Source organism: Hyaena hyaena, unplaced genomic scaffold (assembly GCF_003009895.1).
Source record: "Hyaena hyaena isolate Hyena2069 unplaced genomic scaffold, ASM300989v1 scaffold_877, whole genome shotgun sequence".
NCBI lineage: Eukaryota > Metazoa > Chordata > Mammalia > Carnivora > Hyaenidae > Hyaena > Hyaena hyaena.
Genome location: NW_024081514.1, coordinates 722,191 through 743,368, shown reverse-complemented (window position 1 = coordinate 743,368; position 21,178 = coordinate 722,191). Strand labels below are relative to the sequence as shown.

Here is a 21,178-nt window from a genome sequence, read left to right as displayed (position 1 = left end):
CTATCCCAGTGTGGCATGTTGGAAATGGAGGTTTGGAGATATCATGTAACTTTCCCAAAGCCACAAAAGCTATGTGTCCTGGAGAAGGAATCAGATTGAAGCATTATGATATGGGTCCTGTCCTGCCCTGCCCTCATGCAGCTTCCAGATACAGTAAAATAAAACTTCTCTGTTTTTTAAAAAAAATATTTGTATAAAAAGCTCTAGGTTCCTAAGTCACAGAAACATAGGCACTATAGAGAATGCTTGCTTTTACTTTTTCTAACCCATTTTCTCATATCATAAGGCTGAGACTTGCAGCTATTTGTTTCCCTAATAACAGAGCTAATTGCTTGGATCCAAAGGGCAAATAAAACTTCTCTTATCTTCCCCAGAGCAAAATATTATCTCCTGGGATAGGCACCTAGGCTAGCTCTGAAGGTGCTGGGAGACTGGAATATTACCTTTCTAGTTATTTAAATTCCAACTAGGGGTGAGGCCCTAGAGCTTAGAAACATCTGGAGTAAGAAGGAGACTCTTTCAGGAGATGAGGAGGAACAGCTGCATCCTTTACCTTTATAAACACAGAAAAATCACTTCTTGTCCCTTGTCTACAGAGTATCTGTCCACTCATGAAGAAAAATTTTCATTGGCTTCATGATATTGCCCCAGGGGAAAGACCTAGGGCATTCTGGGAGGCAGGAACATGCACTTCTTTCTTACTCTGGGGTAATAAGAAATCTGCCTCTGATCCAGTACACCTCATGTGCTCATTCAAGATAAAATGAATAAAGGTAACTATTAAAACACATCACTAGACAATACAGAGAAGGGATAAGAACACAAATGCTTCTAGACCATGAAATAAGTAGTTATAACAAACACCTCATAATGTATTCGAAGAGATAGTGTTTGGGTTTCTTTGTGTGGAATTAGTAGGAGTTTGTTGATGGCCAAGGCATCTGAAGGGCATTCTAAACATAAAGAATTATACCAAGGATCTGAGGTGCACCTTTGTTCAAGTTTTATAAAATTTGACCTTTACTCAGGGTACTTTATTTCCACATATCACAAAATTGTCCTATTCTGTGATTTTCATTACAATAAGATAGTCTACTGCCATGTTCCAGAAGACAGTTCCAATCAGTACACAAATTGACAATATCAGCAATATGTACACCACCTCTTAGAGGTGTCCTATGTATAGTCTATACAATTGTACACAGTGGCCCTGTGTCCTTGGCTCAACAGGGAGAAAGCAAGTTGTTCAGCATAACTTGGATGAGGATTGTGTGTGAAAGAGCAGGAAGAGGCAAGGCTGACCAGAAAAGCAGGGGTCAGAACTTGAAGGAACTTAGGGTCCATAGCAATGTGACTAGAATTAGATCTGAGGGTGCTGGGAAACTACTGATGGATTTTAGGCAAGAACATGTGATTGACATTTTCACAAACCCAGAGCATCGGGAAAGTGGTGACAATAGGATAAGATGAGGCAGGAGACCTGGTAAGAGACCAGAAGATCACAGCAGCTCTATGATAGGAAAGGATAGGGAGGAGGCTGACTTGTTTGGTCTTAGAGGGAGGAGGGGAGGTCTTCTTCCTGCCGGAATGATTCTCTTCTTCAGAGCTATTGGTCCCCACCGTCTTTGCTACCACCTTGATCTCTCACTTTTCTTTTTCCTGTGTCTTCTGTCTCCTTCTCCATTTGCTCTATCCCTGCAGGCTCTGGTTACCCCAATATGTCAAAGTCTTGCTTCTGCCCACCTTGTATTTCCCTCTGCATTAGAATGGATTTATTCACTCTCCAGATTAGGAAAATCCTACCCTTCTAACTAGCTAGTGATTGAACAGCCCCTACGCAGCAGTGTGATAGCTGGCAGAGCCACAATCACTACTGAAGCAGGTAGGTTGGCTTGCGCCACTTCCAGAGATTCAACCATTAAGATGCGAACAGGCTCAACTGGATTCAAATAACTCATGACTTACACAGCAAAAACAGTATCAGCATGGTATCACCTCCCCACATCTCTAGTCTCACAGGATGATAATGAACTGGAGGGACCAGATGACAGTGACAAGAGTGATGGGTTGATCGGCTCCGGAGAATCCATCTAAACTATAGCCTGGCAGTTTCTAGACTTATACAGAAGCTTGAACTTATATTTCAAGGTAAGTGGAGTAAGATAGAAAGTCCTATGCTCAACTGTAACTAGGGGGTTTGACTGGAAAAGATTTTAGAGCAGTCTGCTGCTCTAGGAAGCTTTTATTCCCTTGGCCATGGAGGAATTGCAGGGCATTCCACCAAGACTCTGATCAGACTTGTCTGTCTGGCTTATGTGAAGACATGGGGGGGGGGGTCATGTGGCAGCAGGGCTGTACCCCACTAACTCCACCCCTGAGCTTTCATGTATTCAAGTAAGAATAATTTTCAGGAGTCTGGGCCACCCATTAGATTACCTAATTAATTGTACTGATTGATTGTAGAAACTTGGACCAAATATTTTCCAATTATCTTAGGCCAGAGAAGATGACAGTGACCATGACTATGACTCCTAGATAGTCAGGCTACCTTGAAGGATAAATTACAAAAAGGGTCCCCATCCACAGCCAAGCCAGTTAAGTACATCTCAAGTGTTGTTGAGACTGAACTGAGAAAGCCTCAGTGCGTTCTCTCTAAGGCAGAAGATAGATTGTTTCACTGTTCCTGATTTATTAATCTACGTGCAGTAATAGGTTTTGGCATTTGAAAATATTCTCCCTTGACTGGCCAGCAGGAGGTCTGGGGCAACATGATTGTTTATAAACATTTGGATTAGAGAGTGTAAAATGGTTTATGTTTGTCATGAAAATAGAGGTCTGATGTACACATAAGTACCCTACTGGGGGCATAAACTGTATTAGGAATGTTAAGTGTCCTTTATTACAATAAAGGTGAATCAATTCTGTGTCCCTATGGTGGGCAAACTCCTTGATTGGAGCTAAATAATCTCTTGCAAAGCAGGCTGCAATGCTTTGGAAGAGAACAATCTGGCAATGCTAGCCAACCAGCCTAGCCCTTATGGTATGGAATGTTCCAGGTGAATTAGATTCTACTAATATGTTTGTAGTGACTTCAGCAATGGTATTTTGCTGACACAGGGGTCAAGGCTTAATTCTCCAATGTTCGAAGGAAAAGCTGTTAAGTTTTTGTCAGTAGGGTCAGGAGGGAGTGATAGATGCAGCAATCAGTTAAATTCAGCTACTGCTGGTCCGGAAAAAGCATACATGAGAATTTTTGGGTTTTTTTTTTAGATGATAGAGAGAGGCCACAAGGACTGACAATAACACCAGGTTAGGGAGAACCATAATGATGTCCAGAAAATTAATTTTGTTCTATCATGTCAGGTGGAGGTCATCCACCTTGAAAGGGTAACAGTCCTTAGTTTAAGATCTAAAAACTAAGGATCTAAGTTCTAACAACTACGAGCCTAGGGTTTAAGTTAAGAATTGATATTTAAGGTTACAAAGGCATTCTGAGATGACAGTCCAGGCCAGGTGTCCTATAAATGAGAGCCAAAAGAAGCTTAGTGATTCTTTCCCACCCCCTGACTTTCCAGAGTTTAGGGTATTCCTTTCCTACCAGCTAGGCTGTTGATTTCCTTCCATAGTCACATAATTGGTATGACCAGTCTCTGCAGCAATCACTTTATTCTTTTTCCCAGTTGTCATCATTTCTAACCTATGCCATTTTCTTGGATTCCTCTCTGTTTTCTTTTTTCTTTTTCTTTTTTTTGGTAGAACTTGTACCATCCTAGAACTTGTCCCTCCCCAAAGGTGTGGGACATGCCAGGACCACTTTAGCGTTGTCATCTCATGCTCATGATTATTTTCTCCTGCCCTCTAGTTCAAATATATCTTAACAAGGCATCTGAAATACCTGCTACTTCCAGTCCATCAGATTCAATTAGCATAATGTTGTCATTATGAACAACCAAAATGAACCAGTGTGATGTTTTGTGGGATGTCAAGAAGATCAACATTTCTGTAGACTATTAAGGAGAATTGATGTGCCCCTGCAGTAGCACTGTGAAGGCAAACCATTCTCCCTGCTAGGTAATCACCAACTGCTTCTGATGGTATTTTATAAATAAGTATAGAAGAGATGGCATTAGCTAAAACAATAGCTGTATACTAAGTACCAGGTGCTAAGTTGATATGTTCCAGTAAAAATACTGCATCTGGGACAACAGCCACAATTGGAATTACCTCCTGATGAAGCTTATAGTAATCCGTATTTTCCAAGATCCATATGACTTTTGCACTGGCTAAACTGATGAGTAAAGTGGGAATGTGATAGCTATCACCACCATTGCTTCTTTCAAGTCTTTTCTGGTGGTATTGTTTCTGGTTTGCTACCTTAGACGATGGTGAGATATCCAGGAGTTTCCCATTTAGATCTTGCTATTATAATGGCCTTCATCCCATGGGTAAAAAAGCCAATGTGGAGAAATTGCCAGTTTTAGAACTGAAAAAATAACCACACAGTTGGTATGTGGATCAAATGAATTAACAGAACCAACTGTGAGTAGGACATGAGCTAAAACTTCATCTAACTACTGGCTAAGATAAACTCCAGCTTTGGTTGAAACATAATATTGGTGTTTTATATTCTTAGGTATTCAGATCTAGTGTCTAATTAAACCTCAAAAGGTCTGCATACTTCATTTTCTCCAATGTACTGTCACTCTAGTAAATGGCGACACAGCTCTTTGAGGAACGCTTGAGGGAACATATACAATGTGTAGCAATGGTGCAGGGTCCTTCCTGAAGGAGACTCCTTCAATCAAGGGGTTCTTGGGTCTGTGAATTGGTTTAGGTCTGAAAACTGAGTGAGAAGCTGTGATTGTACACTTTGCTGACTCAAGTTAGATTTTACCTACCTGACTTAGAGCTTTTCCAATTATAAATATCAAGCAGCACTCTACTTGGTTGCCTATCTGTTTTATTCCTAGGGCATCTCTGGGGGCCAAGGCAGTCTGATTGCCTGTACACACTTGTTGCCCTTTAAGGCAAATGTACCCATATTATATGTGGTGCCTAAGTGCTGCTTGTCCTCTTGCTAATCTTAGGTCCTGTCATCTCCGCTGAAATCCATATGTCCACCTCAGTAGTGCATCCTCTATAATCATACATGGCCTATAGAGGGGGGACATCCATAGAGATTTTCAAAGATGCAGGTCTTCCTCTCACTAATTTATCTCTCAATTTTTCAGCGAAGGGAGTGTCTTTGGGCCTTTGATGGAACACAGTTGAAGATGGGTATGCAGATTGTATATAAGTCAAGTATAACATTTCCCTAAACCTTTGGATTCCCTGTTCCATGTGTCTGGGAAGCTTGGGCACCTCAACCTCACCAATTGTATGCCACCAAAGAGTCCAATTTTCAATCAACCAAGCTGTTAGAACCACCTCTAGCTGCATAAGCTAAAACATAAAATTAACATCATAACAACAAATTTGGTTCAATGTAGTGTTCTACTCCCCCCTCCATGGTCTTTCACCCTTAGAAGCCACTCCCATACACGTTCTGGAGGTTTATGCCTATGTATTAACCACATTGTAATTACTTTGATGTGTACTTATCCCCCAAGAGCAAGCTGAGTTAAGAGCACAGTGACAATAGAGGGTGATTGTGGTGGGTTTTGAGGAGACTATGAATTCCCTCTCAAGCGTCATTCCCAGGCGAGGTTGTCACAAAGCTCTCCAGCAGAGGAAATCCACCTCCTCAGACGCTGAAGAGCAACCTACTTCCACTAGTAAGAAAGGTCCAGAGTGACTTAATGATTCAAGATTCCCAGTTTCATCTGGGCTCAACACATTCTGAGTTTTGAAGTCCTATCATTGAATAATCAATATCCTAACTTTTACATGAGAAACTTGGCATGTCTGTGAATTCAATGAAAGTTGTAACTCAGTAACCAGAAAATTTGAATTCTGTTTAATTTTCAGAAATATCATTTATCTGAAATTCTCTTCGGGTTGTTATGGAAGCTCTCTGGTTTTCATGCCATAACTTTGATCTGTGCTTGTCATTTCTCTCTGTAAATAATCAAAGGAACTCAAAAGAATCCATCTCACACCATAGTCCTTTTAGTCACCTTACAACCATACCAGTCAAGTGTAGCTGCTACTTGGGCCCCCAAGGCACAGGCTTCATCACAATCAGCCACAGGAAATTGATTAATTGGGGTGTCCCGTGTGCCATGAACCACTAGCATCTTATTTCCCTTTGGCAAGGAATCCAGCATTGAGTTTAAGCCAAAGACCCAATAAAACCAAATTCCGAACCCCATCTTTCCAAGTGTATCTCTTGGGGTTACAGGTAAAGCTTAATAAAAAATAAAAAGCTTAAGCATAAAGATTATAAACTATCATAGATAATTAATGAGGGATTCACTGATGGGAAGAGAACCCTAGAGAATATGGAAACAGCAGTGAAAAGGAGCAAACCTTATAATTAACCCCTGGGCTGGGGCAGAGAGTTGCCAAAGAAGAGTTCCTGGGCCCCTCACAAGGCTAAGATTCAAGCTTCACTGGAGAGGGCAGAGTCCTCAAACTCTGGCTCATTGAATGGCAGAGAAGTCACACCTGCAGAATACCGCCCTGTGGGACCTAATACAAGTCTTGTCTCTACAGAGCCTGGAAAGCTATTCATGGGGGTAGTGGCTCACCTTGGGGCCTCCTCTACAGAACCACTAGAGTTAGGGATGAGGGAGGAAACTTTCGACCTCCAATCACTACTGGAGCTTGGCACTGGAGAAAGCCAGGTATACTGCAAGCACCTGCCTACCCATATACCAAAACCAGGAAGCAAAACCCTTTTCTTCCTGCAATGTCTCTTCAGCGCCCTCTACTGACAAAGCTTCAGCCCCTGCTGGCAAAGGAAAACTTACTTAAAAGGGCCCAGATCCATTTTCACGGTGCAGTCAAAAAGGACGGATTTGGGATTGCACGGCAATTAAACACTAATGCACGAGCATTACTTCTTAGACTCCACGCATAGATTTGCAGCCAGCTGTCGTCGGCAGTCCCCTTTCCTTCACGCTTCACCAGGAAGTCACCGAAAGCAACTGAGGAAAACAGGAGCCTGAACATAATGAGAAGCCCTTTCTCCTCAATTTCTACAGCTCCTCACCAAGTTGCCGTCCCAGGCACGCCAGGCCCGGGTCCTCAAGGACAGGAGACCTGGGCACCAAAAAGGAAGTGGGGAGAAAGCTCAGACTCTGTGGAGCGTGCGCTGCCGGCGCCTGAAGGCCTCTGAGGGCCTCACCTCCACCCAGGCTGCCTGCCAGTTCACAAAAGCAGTCCGAGGTCTTCTCTCTGCCCGGGCGCAGGAAGGCGGGCGCGGGGCGGGCCCAGTGGGCGGCGCGCTGTGATTGGGCGCCAGAAGCCCCGCCCCCACCCCGGCGCGTCGAGAGTGGGCGGGGCCAGCCGCCTGCTCGGCTCCGGGGCTGCGGGCGCCTATTGACCCAGCAGCCGCCTCGCCGCGGCAGTTTCCTCCTGCTCGCGGCGGGCGTTGGAGGAGCGCCGAGTGGCGCTGGAGAACCGGCGGTTCGTTTCGCAGCTGCCGCCGCCATCTCCGCATTTACAAGGCGGGAAGGAGGGAGGGAACTCGAGGCTGCAGCTGGAGCGGGCTTCTCTCCGGGGACGCTCTTCTTCTTGCTCTCCTTTTCCTCCTCCGCGCGCCGCCGCCGCCCGCCCCCTGCGCCCTCCCCGCGCAGCCCGGGTCCGGGAGGGGAGAGAAAGGGGCGCCGGGGGGCGGGAGAGGCCGGCGGGCGGACGCGCGCTCGGAGGAAACTCTTGCCCGAGCCGTGCGTCCCCGCGCCCGGGGTGCACCCTGGCCCGGCCTCGGCGGCGGCGGCGGCGGCGGCGGCGGCAGGAAGGCGCTCAGGCGGGGGCGGCGCCGCGGGGGCGGGTCTGGCTGTCCCGGCGCTAAGTTGTGGGGCCCGGCTCCTCCCGGTCCGATTCTTTTACCCTGCGCTGCTCGGACCCAGCTCCGTGCGGTCTGCCCCAGAGCCACCGATCCCGCATCTCTTGGGTGAGGGGGACACGCCTGCCCTTGTCTAGAAAACTTTTCTTGCTGACTCGGTCGGGGCGGCGGTGGCAGGAAGTCCGGGCAGCGACCTCCTCTCCGCCTGCCCAGAGCGCCCGGCCGGGTGCCGGCGCTGAGCTCGGGACCAAGTTTGCGGGGGCCCCTTCCGGGCTGAGGCGGGTCCCGCCTTAGGAGGTACGCCCGACCCCGGGGAGGGCGGTGGGCCCGGGCGCAGGCCGAGGGCGCGTGTAGTCGCCGGAGACGAGGTGCGGAGCGCGGTCGGGATCCGCACCCACAGCCGCAAGCGCGGAGAGCCGGAGCTCGGGAGCAGGGAGCCTCCGGCGGCCGCTTGCAGGAGTCCGCAGCCCTCCTCCGCTTTTGGGGAGGACGGTGTCCTAGCCTCGAGTCTATCGAGGAAAAATGAAGTTAAGCCGCCAGTTCACCGTGTTCGGCAGCGCGATCTTCTGTGTGGTGATCTTCTCGCTCTACCTGATGCTCGACCGGGGTCACTTAGACTACCCCAAGAGCCCGCGCCGCGAGGGTTCCTTTCCTCAGGTAAGCACCGGCGTGGGCGCCCGGACTTCCCCGCGGCTTCGCCACCTCTCCCTCCCGCCGAGGTTCCGCACCGGGGCGGGGCGAGGCCGCACCGGAGGAGCCTCCGAGCCTCCCCCAGCCTGGGCTCCGCAGCGTTCGGACGGCGGCGACCGCGACCCGTGAGCCGCCTCCTCCTCCCGGGCGCTCCGAGTTAACAAAGTGCCGGGCGGCATGCGGTGGCGGGATCGCGCTCCGGGGCAGTGGCCGTGTTCCCGCACTCGCGTTCGGGCCTGTTGGGGTAGCCTCGGGCACCTGCCGGTGGGGTAACCGACGCAGCGCCCGATTACCGTTCTCGGGCAGCCCCTCGGCCCACACAGGGTTAAGCTGCACAGAACCCCTGGGCGCCTCCAGTCGCGAAAATTGGTCAGACAGACCCTATCTGGTCTGGTTTTTTCACCCCACTGTGTCTCGAGAAATAAGCAAAAGTTTATGTCGTGTTGCGGACCTCTAGATGTGAATCTGTAGGGTTGATTTTAGTGTCGTCATTCTTCAGCTATTACATAGGGTTTGTTGGGAGCAGACGTGGGAGCCCAGTAGGGAAGCGCGTGTTATACTCAAGCCGGAAGCTGTGGGGCGCTCCGTCCTGCGCCCAGTGGTCAAATTCTCCATCGAGTTGGGAAACCACCCGTCTTAAGTCTTTTATTTAAAGTTACTAAAAATAAGCAAACAGACAGTCTGTTCTGTTTGTAAGGATACCGCGCCGCGTGCGCGATTTCAGTTTCAAGTTCTCTGCCCCTGACCTGTACACTTCAGAAATTGTAGTAAAACTGGGTGTTGGGCATCTTCTGTAATGAATGAATCTGAAGAACTCGAAGCCGTGACAAGGTGATCTAACAACTGCTCGATCCAGGGATATTGAATAGGTTGTCAGTGTTTTTTGGGGGGTTTGTTTGTTTGTCGTTGTTGTTGTTTTTGACAACGTAAGTGACCAGAGAATATCTTGCTATTTGTTGTTGTGTTATGCTAGGGCAAAAGGCTTGAATTTAATTGAAATTAAATTACGAAAGTAAAAAGACTTCTTTGTGGATGCTGTCATCCATACAGAGCCCTCAAAATGTTTTGTAGGTGATAGGTATTAGAAATCTTATTGCAGACGTGTTTTACAAAATTTTAAACCCTTTTCTTAGGTAGTAAGCACTGTGGAGCATCTTTCAGTCTTGACTTTAGAGTTTGTCCAGTGCTTGTTGATAAGACGGGATAAAAGTTAAGGAAAAAAAAAGGGGGGTGGGAATTCACCTTCTAAAGCCATAGCAAAAGGAATTCTAAGCCTTGCTTAATTTGTTGTATAATTTGGGTACTAAACTTGCTGTGATTTTTTTTCACCCCAGTAATCACATTTTCAGAAATTTCTCCATTACAAGAAAAATCATAGAAGTTGATATATTTTACTTAAACTGCTATCTTGAATAATGTCCTTTGGCTTTGGCTTGATGATCACTTGGAAGTGATTTATGCAAACATCTGGGGCTGGGGTTTTCTGGCAACCTTGACATTTTACTGTTTCTAAATAAGTGAGTGACTCATTCAGTTACTGGGAAATCTTCGGCAAAGTTAATTCCAATATTTTAATATCCAGCCTTAGTCCTCCTCAGGGGGCTGAAGTTCTGCATAGAGCAGAATGCATTTGATGGAAAGAGACACTGGTTGCTGGAAGAGAAGGCTCTTGTATATATTCTGTTTTGTGTGCAACGGGAGAGGATTTGGAAGGTGGAGCTTTTTATACTTAAGGTTCCATTCTCAGATTTTCAGGACTGGATTTTCAGTTCAGGAAGAAAGCACTTTTATTAGTGATTTAGTTTTGGAGCGCCACTGAATTCCCAAACAGGTAGACAGGATAAATGCTCTATAACCCAACTCTCGTGTGACTGACATCAACCTCTGTGTCTTACTGGATAAACTTAGTTCCCACCAGTAGATGAGGAACTGGAAACACAGAAAGATTAACTCGCCCAAAGTTACACAACTAAAAGCTGAGATTTGAACAGGTGGCCTGTGGAGTCTAGGCTCTCAGCCACTAATACTATACTATCTGATAGTAGTTCTTTGCCTGATGTTTAGGCTTTAGTCCGCCTGCAAAAACGGTTTGATGTGGAAGACAGAGCATGTTGCTCTGTGGTTCCTTAGCTTATGACTTTTTTTTTTTTAAAGGAACTTTCATTATGAAGCTCTAATGAATGTGTTCCTTTTTCTGAAACGTTTAATGTTTGAGATTTATATCTCTCCCAGAATGTCTTGTTGCTCACTTTGGAGCTAAATATTGTAATGAAAACCATTATGCGGCACAGCATCCAGTCTTTTGAGTTGCTTTTATTTTGTTTTCATTGCTCCTAACTTCCCATGTAAGCCTTAATTTGATGAGAACACCAAACATAACAAAAGGAGCTTGCAGTATATTATATATCTTTGGTGAATTTGAAGCAAGCTAGTCTGTCACTGTGTATCATTTTTGGTGCCTAGTAGAATGATTTATCTAGAAGGAATTGATTTCCACTGAATTTTAGTTTAGGATTTGGGATTTTAGTTTTTTAGTCAATATGGCACCTTCAGTAATGTATATGGTCTATTTGTAAACAAGATATGTTTTAAAGCCATCCTAAATTGAGAGCAGTCTATTCGCTGTTATTCTGGCTTTCATCCTTTTTCCTTCCTCTTCCAACTCTGTGTTTTCTGCCACTTGGCCAGACTCTGGGCTAGAAGTAGGCCCAGCTCAGGGTGCTTCCATTTGTCCCACCCTGGAGCAGCTGCCTGCCTCTGACATAGTCTTGGAAGGCTTCCCCCAGTGCTCCTGGGAGGAATTCCTTTGAGGATTGGAGGCAACAGGTGGTCTTGTCTGTGTTAGCTTCTGTATATATTTCAGGGTTAATAAATCTCAGCTAGAAAAATTAATTAAACTTACACTGCAGTTGAGAGGCTGGCCAGGGCCTAATGCCCTGAAAGATGCTTTGAGGTAATTTAAGAATTCCAGCAGATGGAAAAGAGACATCGTTAAGGTCTTCCTGAAATTCTTCATCACTTCTTACAAGCAGATTTCACAGATTGCTTACTGTCCACCTTGTATGTAATAGGATGTCTTATTAATGTCTTACGTTTGGATCTGGAGAATTAAATTAATAATTCAGGTTTTGTATTACACATGATTAATCTTTAAATAACTAGTGTAGACTGTGACCGTGGGGATTAATATTAACTCTTGGGAGTCTGTTCAGAGATTGGGACTCTGATAGAAAATGTGAGAGTGAAGTTCAGACCTTTTCTTTGCCCAACTCACAGTTATCAAGCAAGAAAGTGAGAATGTCTGTAAGATATTTGATTAAAAGATTTGGGAATGTGGAGGCTTTTATGCCTTTGGATTTTTAACTCTAATTGCAAATAAACCCATATAAAAATAAGCTTAAATGCTTTACATCTCTAGTACTTTTTAAGGAGCCCAACATAGCTGATATTTTAAAGTTGACTTTAATCTTCCAGTTCTTTTTCTTGCTTTTAGAAATCTGCAATCTTAAGAATTATATATATAGAAAAATAGGATGTTCCTTACTTCTCCATACTCTAGTGCTCTAGGTTATAGCATTTATTGCTAGGGCTTGTGCAGTTGTGTATAAGGGATTTTGTTTCGTTTAGGGGGGTATAATCTTTGAGATCTGTGACTTTGGGGACACGATGGAACTTTGACAGTGGTGGCAAATGGGCATTGAGGAGGAATACAAGAACAGGAAAGCCTCTGGAGAGGCCGGTCTCCACCATCCCCTCTTTAGGGCAGTAATTCTACAGGCAGAACTGCCCAGTGGGTCTCTCTAAGATCCAAGCTCGCTTCCTATATACCACCTGGGACAAGAGTGCATCTGGTCTTAAGTTTATTATTTTTTTAATTGAATTGAATTTGCTATTTCCAGATCAGCACTGATCTCAGTGCCTAAACAAATAACTTTCGTTTGGGAGATGTTGTAATCCTATTTATCTGAAAGGCATTTTCTCTGTGACTCATAAATTAGCTTTCAGGGGTATCTGGGCTGTGGGCAAATTAACTAAAATTACCACTCTTTTTGTTGTTTTTACTTTGGGTCGGCTTTTTTTGGTGATAGATGGTAAAACTTTGGTCTTTTTTTTTTTAACAGACTGGAATAAGTGTTGAGGTTTTTCCTGGAAATAGTAGTTCCGCAGCAGCTGTTCATCCCCTGCTTTGATCCCAGGGGTCCTAGTTTTCCCTTGTTGTTCCATTGCTTCCAGGGAGATCTTTAAGAAAGCAGGAGGATATTCAGCAGCGTGGGGTCTGACTTCTGGTTGCTGGATTGGAAAAGCCTTCCTTGTGCTTTTGACCCCTTCTGTCTTGGTCGTTGAGTTCCTGGTAGCATCAGCTTTTCCAGTGCACGTAGAGCTGAGGAGAGGAGGAAGAACTCCCAGTTGTGATTAGCACGCTGATCAGGAATGGCGGTAGGCCATTTTGGCCAAAGTGGGTTTCTGTTTCAGTTGTACATTACAAGCCAGGCTGCTAAGTTTAAGGTTGAAACCATGTTTAGGTTCAAACAAATTTGAGGGGTAATTGTACTGAACGACCTAGGGCTTGAGTATTGCTGCATTTGCCTTGTGTTAGGTAATCCGTCATCTGATTTGAATGAATGGAGTTTCTCGAGGTTGTAACTTTTGTGAAGTAGTATATTTAATGTCATTTGTACTGTTATGCAGACAAGCACATAGTTGGTATCCAGTAAATATTTTATGTTGTATTTGTAAATCTAACATACTGTTTTCTAAATAAAAGGTCACCTTTGAAGTACTTTGGCTGAAAACTCTGATACCTTTAGTTGTTCTGTGCATTGTAGGGATGCTTTGCAGCAATCCCGGCGTCCACCCAGTATTAACCAGAATCACCTTTCTTCTTTCCCCTAGTGTAGCAACCAAGACACTGCTAAGTCTCCTCTGGGGGAACAAATCAACCCTGTTGAAAATCACTTGGCCAGAGGCCTGTTCTTAATACCCCTTGCATGTTGTTAGGATTTTGCTTTTTAGGAAGGAAAGATCAGAAGACTTAGTTTTAATACTGAAAAGGAGAAGTAGTATTTTTTAATGAAATGTATCCTTTCTCTGGATGCCTGAAATTCACTTACATTTTTAGGATTCTAAGTTGCAGTATGTTACAGAAAACACAAGTGTAGAGATATATATATATATTTTTTAATGTTTTATTTATTTCTGAGAGAGAGAGAGACAGCATGAACAGGGGAGGTTTTTAGAGAGAGAAGGAGGTACAGAATCTGAAACAGGCTCCAGGCTCTGAGCTAGCCGTCAGCACAGAGCCCAACGTGGGGCTTGAACCCATGAACTGAGCCGAAGTCGGACACTTAATGGACTAAGCCACCCAGGCTCCCCAAACACAAGTGTAGATATTATGTTCACATGCAAGTTAAAAAAAAAAAGTGGAAGATTATTGTAATGAAACTTCCTTTTTTAAAATTGAATAGACCTATGCTGAAAAAAACATTATGGCCAGGTGATAGTAAATAGACCATCTTTTACTTTCTGCAGGTTGAATTAGAGGTTGAAAGTAGCCTAGTCTAGTCCCCTTGTCTTTTTGCATAGGATGATAAGATATATTGATTAGTAACAAGGTAGTATAAAAGTCATAGTCAAACATAATTTGAGATATGTGAAGTTTTCTCAGACAATCTATTTACTTTCTTTAGTGCATTTGTTTTATTTGTGTCAATTTTGATGATGCTAGTTACTGCATTTGCTATTCCTTCAGGATGAAATACAGGAAGTGGATGGACTTCCTTCTTGTTCATTTCATTTTGTTTTAAGTAGCCTTTTTTAAAGGAACGATGGTGGAAGTGGGATAGGAAAAGAATGAGGTTCTTGGCAAGTATTCTACCTTTCCTTTTGTGCCCCACGTCTCTGGTCTTGATCTCTGCCCAAGTCAGCTAACTGTGGCCAGATCTGGCCCACCACCTGTTTTTGTAGGGCCATAAGCTAAAATTGGTTCTTATGTTTTCAGATGGTTAAATACTTCACGGCATAGCCAAACTCATTTTTCTACAGATCATCTCTGGCTGCTTCTGTACTATAGAAGTTGAGCAGAGCAACTATATGAGGAGTTGCCACAGTAACTCTCTGGCCCACAAAGCCTAAAATATTTACTTTCTGGCCCGTTACTGAGGAAGTTTGCCAGTCTGAGGTTTAACCTGTATTTTTCTATTATTAACGTTAGAGGCAAATGGTGTGGTTAGATCTGTTGAAGCAGAAGTGTATGTTGAAAACACAATTCTTGTCACCTGGTTATTAGATAAACTTAGTGAAACTTGGTTTGTGTTTTGAGAGTGTGGCTTAAAACTGGTGTTATATACATGTTTCACAGATTTCCAAGTATCCTTGGGGAACTTCTGTGCTGGAGCATGGACATGCTTGACATGTTTAATTTGTTTCCCTTCTATCACTTGCAGGTTTCTTACTGCAGGACTGCCCTGGGATGGAGGGTTCTGGGGCATGAACTGCAAAATTGATCCATAGTCTCCAGATCAAAAACCATGACTTTATTGTATTTTGGATTTGCTGTAATTCACAAATGGGCTGAATTCAGAGCCTAGTCAGACTGCTTGGGTTAGTCAGTATTGCGGAGGGAGAGCCCAGGTCCAGGGATCTTCTTCATAAACTATAGATCTAGGCTGGAACTTGGCAGTCCCAGAACCTGGGACCCTGAAGGCTACTCGCCTCGGAGGCAGAGAAGTACCAGCATGTCTGCATGGGCACTGGACTGCTACTCATCCAAGAGTAATTAATTCTTGCTAATTTTGATCCTTCTTCATGCTTCTTGAAGATTATGTGTGATTTTCTTCATTCCTTTTGCCACAGGCCACCATCCCATTTGTGTCCTCAGAATTTGTACTGTCATCATTAAATTGCAGTACACTTAGTCTGAACAAAATGAGTGTAATGACCCTTACTGAGTGGTGTTGGAGTTTTTAAGTATTTTCCCCTATTTTAAGTAAACGCATTTGTTCATTTTTCACACGCACATGGATTTCTCACTGGCTTCCTTTGCAGGTTGTCACCTTTGGGAGTCCAGAGAAATGAAATTCTTTTTCAAAGGCAGAGCAGGCCTCAGATGTGACTTTTTCCCACCAGCGAACCTCCTTGTCCTGAATGAGGAGTCTTGAGAACCGGGAAATTTGCCAGTGATTTTTTTTTTTTTTCTTGTAAATGGATGTTTCCTTCTAGGACTGATGGTGTTTTGTGATGGGAAGCTCTATTCTTCATTCAGGGTGAGGCTGTACTTTGGGGCTGAAGATAGACTTTGTAGCAGTTCACTCTTGATCCTTATACCACAAGTATGGAAGGATGTGGGATTTGTGGGTCCTGGCCTTTGTGGTAACATTTTTTACCTGTGGAACGTTAGCAGATAGAAGCCAGAGAATATCACTTATTCTCAGACTTACTTTCTCCATAAAAAAGTCCTGGGTCTGCATTTTGAGAATCTATGGAAATAGTCATTTTTTTAACAGTCACCAGGACCCCTAGAAAAGTCATAATATGAAGAAGTCAGACATAGAATTTTAGAATAGGGAGGGTCCTTCCAGATCAGGTCATTTAGTCTTTGATTTTTCAGATAAGGACACTGAGACACATAAACTTCTCTTCATCAGTTTGCCCTGGGTCCTGTAACCAGTCACAACATACCTGAGACATGCATCCTGGCCTATAATTCAGTGCTTGTTGTTGTAGTTTACTCAGCATGTATTTGAGAATTACTTTATGTTAGGTGCTATGGAAATTACCTTATAGATTACTAGATAATGTTACTTGCTCTGCAAGAATATCTTAGTTATTTGAGGCAGTGCAACTGTCATTGTGAAACAATTAGAGACACCTGAATGTTATTTAATTATTCATCAAAACTAGTTATTACCATTGAACAGAGATTTATGAAGTACATATTATGTACCAGGCACTATAAAGTGGTTCTTGGGACACGGGACCCAAGAATAAAATAAGAGTCCATGATCTTAACTTTTATTCTTTGTATAAGGGCAGAGGCCTTAAAGGGAATTCAGCACTTAGGCTAGGTAACAGCCTGGCTCAAGGTGACGGAAGGACCTGGAACAGAAGCCAGGCATTTCTGATGGAGTAGGACTTTGAAGAAAGAGCTTTCCTAGTGTGGAGTACAGAGCTTCTGAAGGCTTGGGGTAATGAAAGAGCCTTGCACCATGACAAGAGGTGAGGACATTGGTTGGATTTAGGATCTTTGGTGCTCGTAACGAGTAAGTGGAAAACATGATAGGTAGTTTGTGATCTGATTCTGAATTGCCCTGAGAGCCAGTCTGAGAAGTTACATGACTCAGATAGTAGTGAACCATTCAAAGTTACTGAGTATGTCAGGAAGCTGCTTGAGAAAAGCCATGTTGGAGAATTAATTTCATAGAAAATTTTAGACCTGGAAGGGAGCTAAGAGTTTTCAATCTAGATTATTCTGGTAGCAGTGTGTAGGAAGACTCAGAAGCAGGAAGGCAGCTGAGAATCTGTTTGAGGTAATACAGACATACGGCACTAAATCCCTGTATGTACCAGTACTGAAACGGCTAGAATCAAAAGGAAGAGGAAAATGTGTGCAGACGTTTTGTAAAAAGAAGCAGCATCAGGGCTTTCTAACAGATTTTTATAAAGGGTAATGATGGGCGTGGCTTGAATGGAAAATTTTCCCAGTTTTTTCATTTGGGGCATTTGGAGAATGAACTAATACAGTTTGCAGAAAGGGATAGTTTGGAAGATCACCTGGTTTGGGAAGCACACCTCAGGCTTGTGTCTGATGAGGTGGATGTTAGTGGATTCGCCGCGTGGGCTGGGGCGCCCAAGTGAGACACGAGGGAAGGGAGATGCTGATCTGGTAGTCATCAGCACAGTCAGTGGATGAGCTCACTTGGGACTGTGCTTTGTGAGAAGAGAGCAGACAGCCAAGAACATTTCTTATAGCCAAAAGCTACGCTTCTCATATTAAGATCATTGTGTAGCAGATGCTAATAAAATGAAGCAGCTTGTATTCAAATTGTCAGAAACCAGCTCATTGATCAGCATACCTAAGGAAAGATAAGACTATCCTAAGGAAGGATTTCAAAGGAGCATTTCAGTAGGAAGCTAAAAAAGACCCTTCTCCTTTTTGGCCCAAATTGTGGAATTAAAGTATTTTCTTTCTAGGTTATAAGAACAGAAAATAGGTAATTTTCTCTCTTTCTCTCTCTGGGTGTGTGTGTATGTGAGAGAGAGAGAGAGAAAAAGGGAGGGAGAGACGGATTTATTAAAGATAAAAAGGCAATACTTGAAAGAGGGGCTACGTAGTTTAAGGTTGTTTTTAAGGTCAGACAGATTTCTGAGTACCCCCAAACTGCCTCTTGTGGATAGTAAAGAAGAGGCCTTCCTTTTTGATTAATGGTAGACCACACCCTTTCCCCAAACTGAAGAAATTATAACTATCTTTGGCCCAAGGCCAACTTTTGAAAATTGTAGGGCCCAATGAGAACAACACTTGAGATGCAAGGTATTTCTTGTAACCTTTAGGGAAAAGATTTAACCGATGATTGTTTAAAAGAAAGAAAGAAAGATTTGAGAAGAAATTTGTATCCTTAAATCAACTCCATAGCTGACTGTGTGGTACTTAGAAATTTGTTTTCATTACATTTTTGTATATCATATTGCGCCTTACTGTTGGTTTTGTTCCTTCTGTGGTATTTACCACGCCCCATCTTGCCTTTGTAGATCAGTGGTTCAGATGGACTTGTAAAGTTTGTAGGAAAGAATTTGTAAAGCGTTAGAATCTTTGCTGTTTGTACAGAAAAGTTCGGGAATTCAGAATTTATAATAATTCAAATGGGGTTTGCCTAAATACTGACCTTTCTCCTGTCAGTAAGGAATAGAATGGGCTTATTCAAGAGTTGATTAGTATAAATAAAATTGGAGCCAGGCTGATTATCTACTTAAAACAACACTGTTTTCAGAGGTCCCCAAAACTATGTCTGTATGAAAAACCATCTTAGTCATGTCAATTGCTTTTATTTTAATAGGCTAACACTGTTGTGGTAGATTTGTTTTTTTCATTATAGTTCTTTTCTTTTTACATTAAAATTTTGTTTCTGAAAATTAATGGGGTAAACCTGTGTATAGAACTTTTATCATCAAATCCTAGCATAACAGTGTATGCCACTCATCCATGCACAATGTGTGTAGGTAGTATAAATAGTACATAATGACACTCCTTGTGCATAAGGACAGGCCTATCTCAAAAAATATAAGACAGATTAGCAATATTGACCAGCAGTCATTGGCCAGGTGATATATGACAGCGTGACCCTGGTTCCTTGGGAATCATTGCCATCTGAAAGTATATCCCATGAACTTTCATACACTGTTGACATAATCTCAGGGTGCTGTGTATACCAATAGAAATACATTAAATATATGTTGTAGAAGTAAAATCAGGGTGGCTTTCAAAAAAATATTTTGCAAAAAAAAATACAAAGAAAGGTAATGTTCCACAGAACAGTTGGGGGAGTACTTAATTAAAGAAAGCATTCTGTTAGTCCACACCCAATTTGCTTAGCACCACTTTATTGCAGTCATTAAATGTACCTGAAAGGTACAAAACTGCATTGCATGAAAATATTTTATAATCTAAACACATTGTGCTTCTTACAAGCCCTTGGTCTAATCATATTTAAGAAAATACCCATTTTGCAGAATCCCGTATTAACTTCAGGTCTGAAAAGTTGCCTTAACAGGAGGTGGATTCGGGGCAGCTGCATTGGGGTGGTGTGGGTGCGGGCCTTATGGTTCTAATCTCAGTATACATCTGGAAACTTGTAGGGTGGGGATGGAACTGTGTCCTGGAGCCTGGAGGATGCGCCAGCAACTAGAGTCCTGATCACATGTTTGGAGGTGGCGAAAGGATGGGTGTTCACAGAAGATGGGGGTTCACAAAGGCGGGAAAAACTGGTGCAGCCTATTGTTAATTGCAGGTCAGGACTGGGAGGCACAGTGATTGTGGCAGCTGCGGAGTCCCGAGGGTACCCTACTGGGGGAAGGCATGGTGAGCTTCAAGTCCGAGCTCTTCCCTTTACAGTCACTTGGCACTCTTGTTGTCTATCTGCATTGAGTAGCCTCTATTAACGTCATACCTAGGCACGTGTGAGATTTATGAATAATGATTTGCCAAGGCAAAACCCATTGCTCCTGTGTTTTGGCAAGGTTTTATGTAATTAAGTGTTCTTTGTGCTCACATGGTGAGTGCATTTATTTCTTTGAGTGGACGAGTGGAAGCACAAAGACAATAATAATACCTTGGGAGAGATTCAGGCAAAAGCTTCAGGTCTGGAAAACACCATTAAAAGGTCATTTGTCACTGTGGTTTGTGGCTTGTAACAACTTGGTAGAGTTACATATACAAATACGGCCCTAGCCTCAGTTCACACTTTTCGGGCCTCTGCCCTATACATTTTGAGATGGGGAGTGGTCACTTGAGGGGTTTCTTGTTGTTTTATGAAATCCCACTGCCCTCCTGTTAAGTGCCTGAGATCTGACTAAATATAAATAGCAGGGTTTTCTGTATAGCTGAATAGTGGCTGACGGAGCTGGAGCTACTGCAGTAAACCGTGATACCCTGCTGGAAATACAGACTCTCTTCTACCAAATCACTGTTTTTATATTCAGTTTAAATTAAAAAAAATTTTTTTAATGTTTTTTATTTATTTCTGAGAGAGAGAGAAAGACAGCATGAGCAGGGGAGGGTCAGAGAGAGAGGAAGACACAGAATCTGAAGCAGGCACTAGACTCTGAGCCAGCTATCAGCACAGAGCCCAATGTGGGGCTCAAACCCACGAACCACGAGATCATGACCTGAGCCGAAGTCGGAAACTCAACCAACTGAGCCACCCAGGCGCCCCTGTATTTAGTTGTAATACGGTGGCTCTTACCTGGGGATATGTGAGAATTGCCTGGTGAGCCTTGTACAATTATTAAAGGCAGATCTGTTCTCTCTCTATAGGTAATCCACATTTGTATCCATTGCTTTAAATTCATATTCTCACTGACCACTCAAATTTATGTATTTTTCTGACTTTCAGACGTAGGTGTCTCCCTGATACCTTCATTATCTAATAGCACATTAGACACCACAGCTATGTAATAGTTCCAGAACCTTTGCCTCTCCTTCCCCTCCTTCCCCAGGACTCACTCCTTACTTCTCTAAATGCCAGCCATTATCTTCCCAGTTGCCTCAGCGAAAGAAACAAACAAACAGAACCCAAAAAGGCTATGTTTCTTCTTTTCCTGTCACTCCCTTTCCTAAGTTCTCTGTCTTGTCAAATCCTTTCTCTTTCCTCTGCCTCCCCTGCCTTGGTCCAAGCCACAGTGGTATGTGGTGTTTATCCCCATTGTCCCGCCATAGCTCCAGGGTAACTTTAAAGCACCTTTTATTCCTTGATCCTAGAACTGTCCAAGATGAAGATGTTGATGTTTCTTTCCCAGAAAAAATATTTCTAACAGTAAAGTTTTTCC

General features: G+C 43.5%; 1 protein-coding gene across 1 annotated transcript in view; it reads left to right on the top strand.

Annotated features, from left to right (window-relative positions):
• Nucleotides 1-7,499: 7,499 nt before the first annotated feature.
• MAN2A1 (mannosidase alpha class 2A member 1) overlaps nt 7,500-21,178 on the top strand; it is a 172,827-nt gene continuing 159,148 nt past the window's right edge. The window contains exon 1 of the mRNA XM_039220332.1: nt 7,500-8,605. Coding sequence (XP_039076263.1) covers nt 8,471-8,605 — 135 coding nt within the window. The 5' untranslated portion in view covers nt 7,500-8,470. The remainder of the gene's footprint in view (nt 8,606-21,178) is intronic.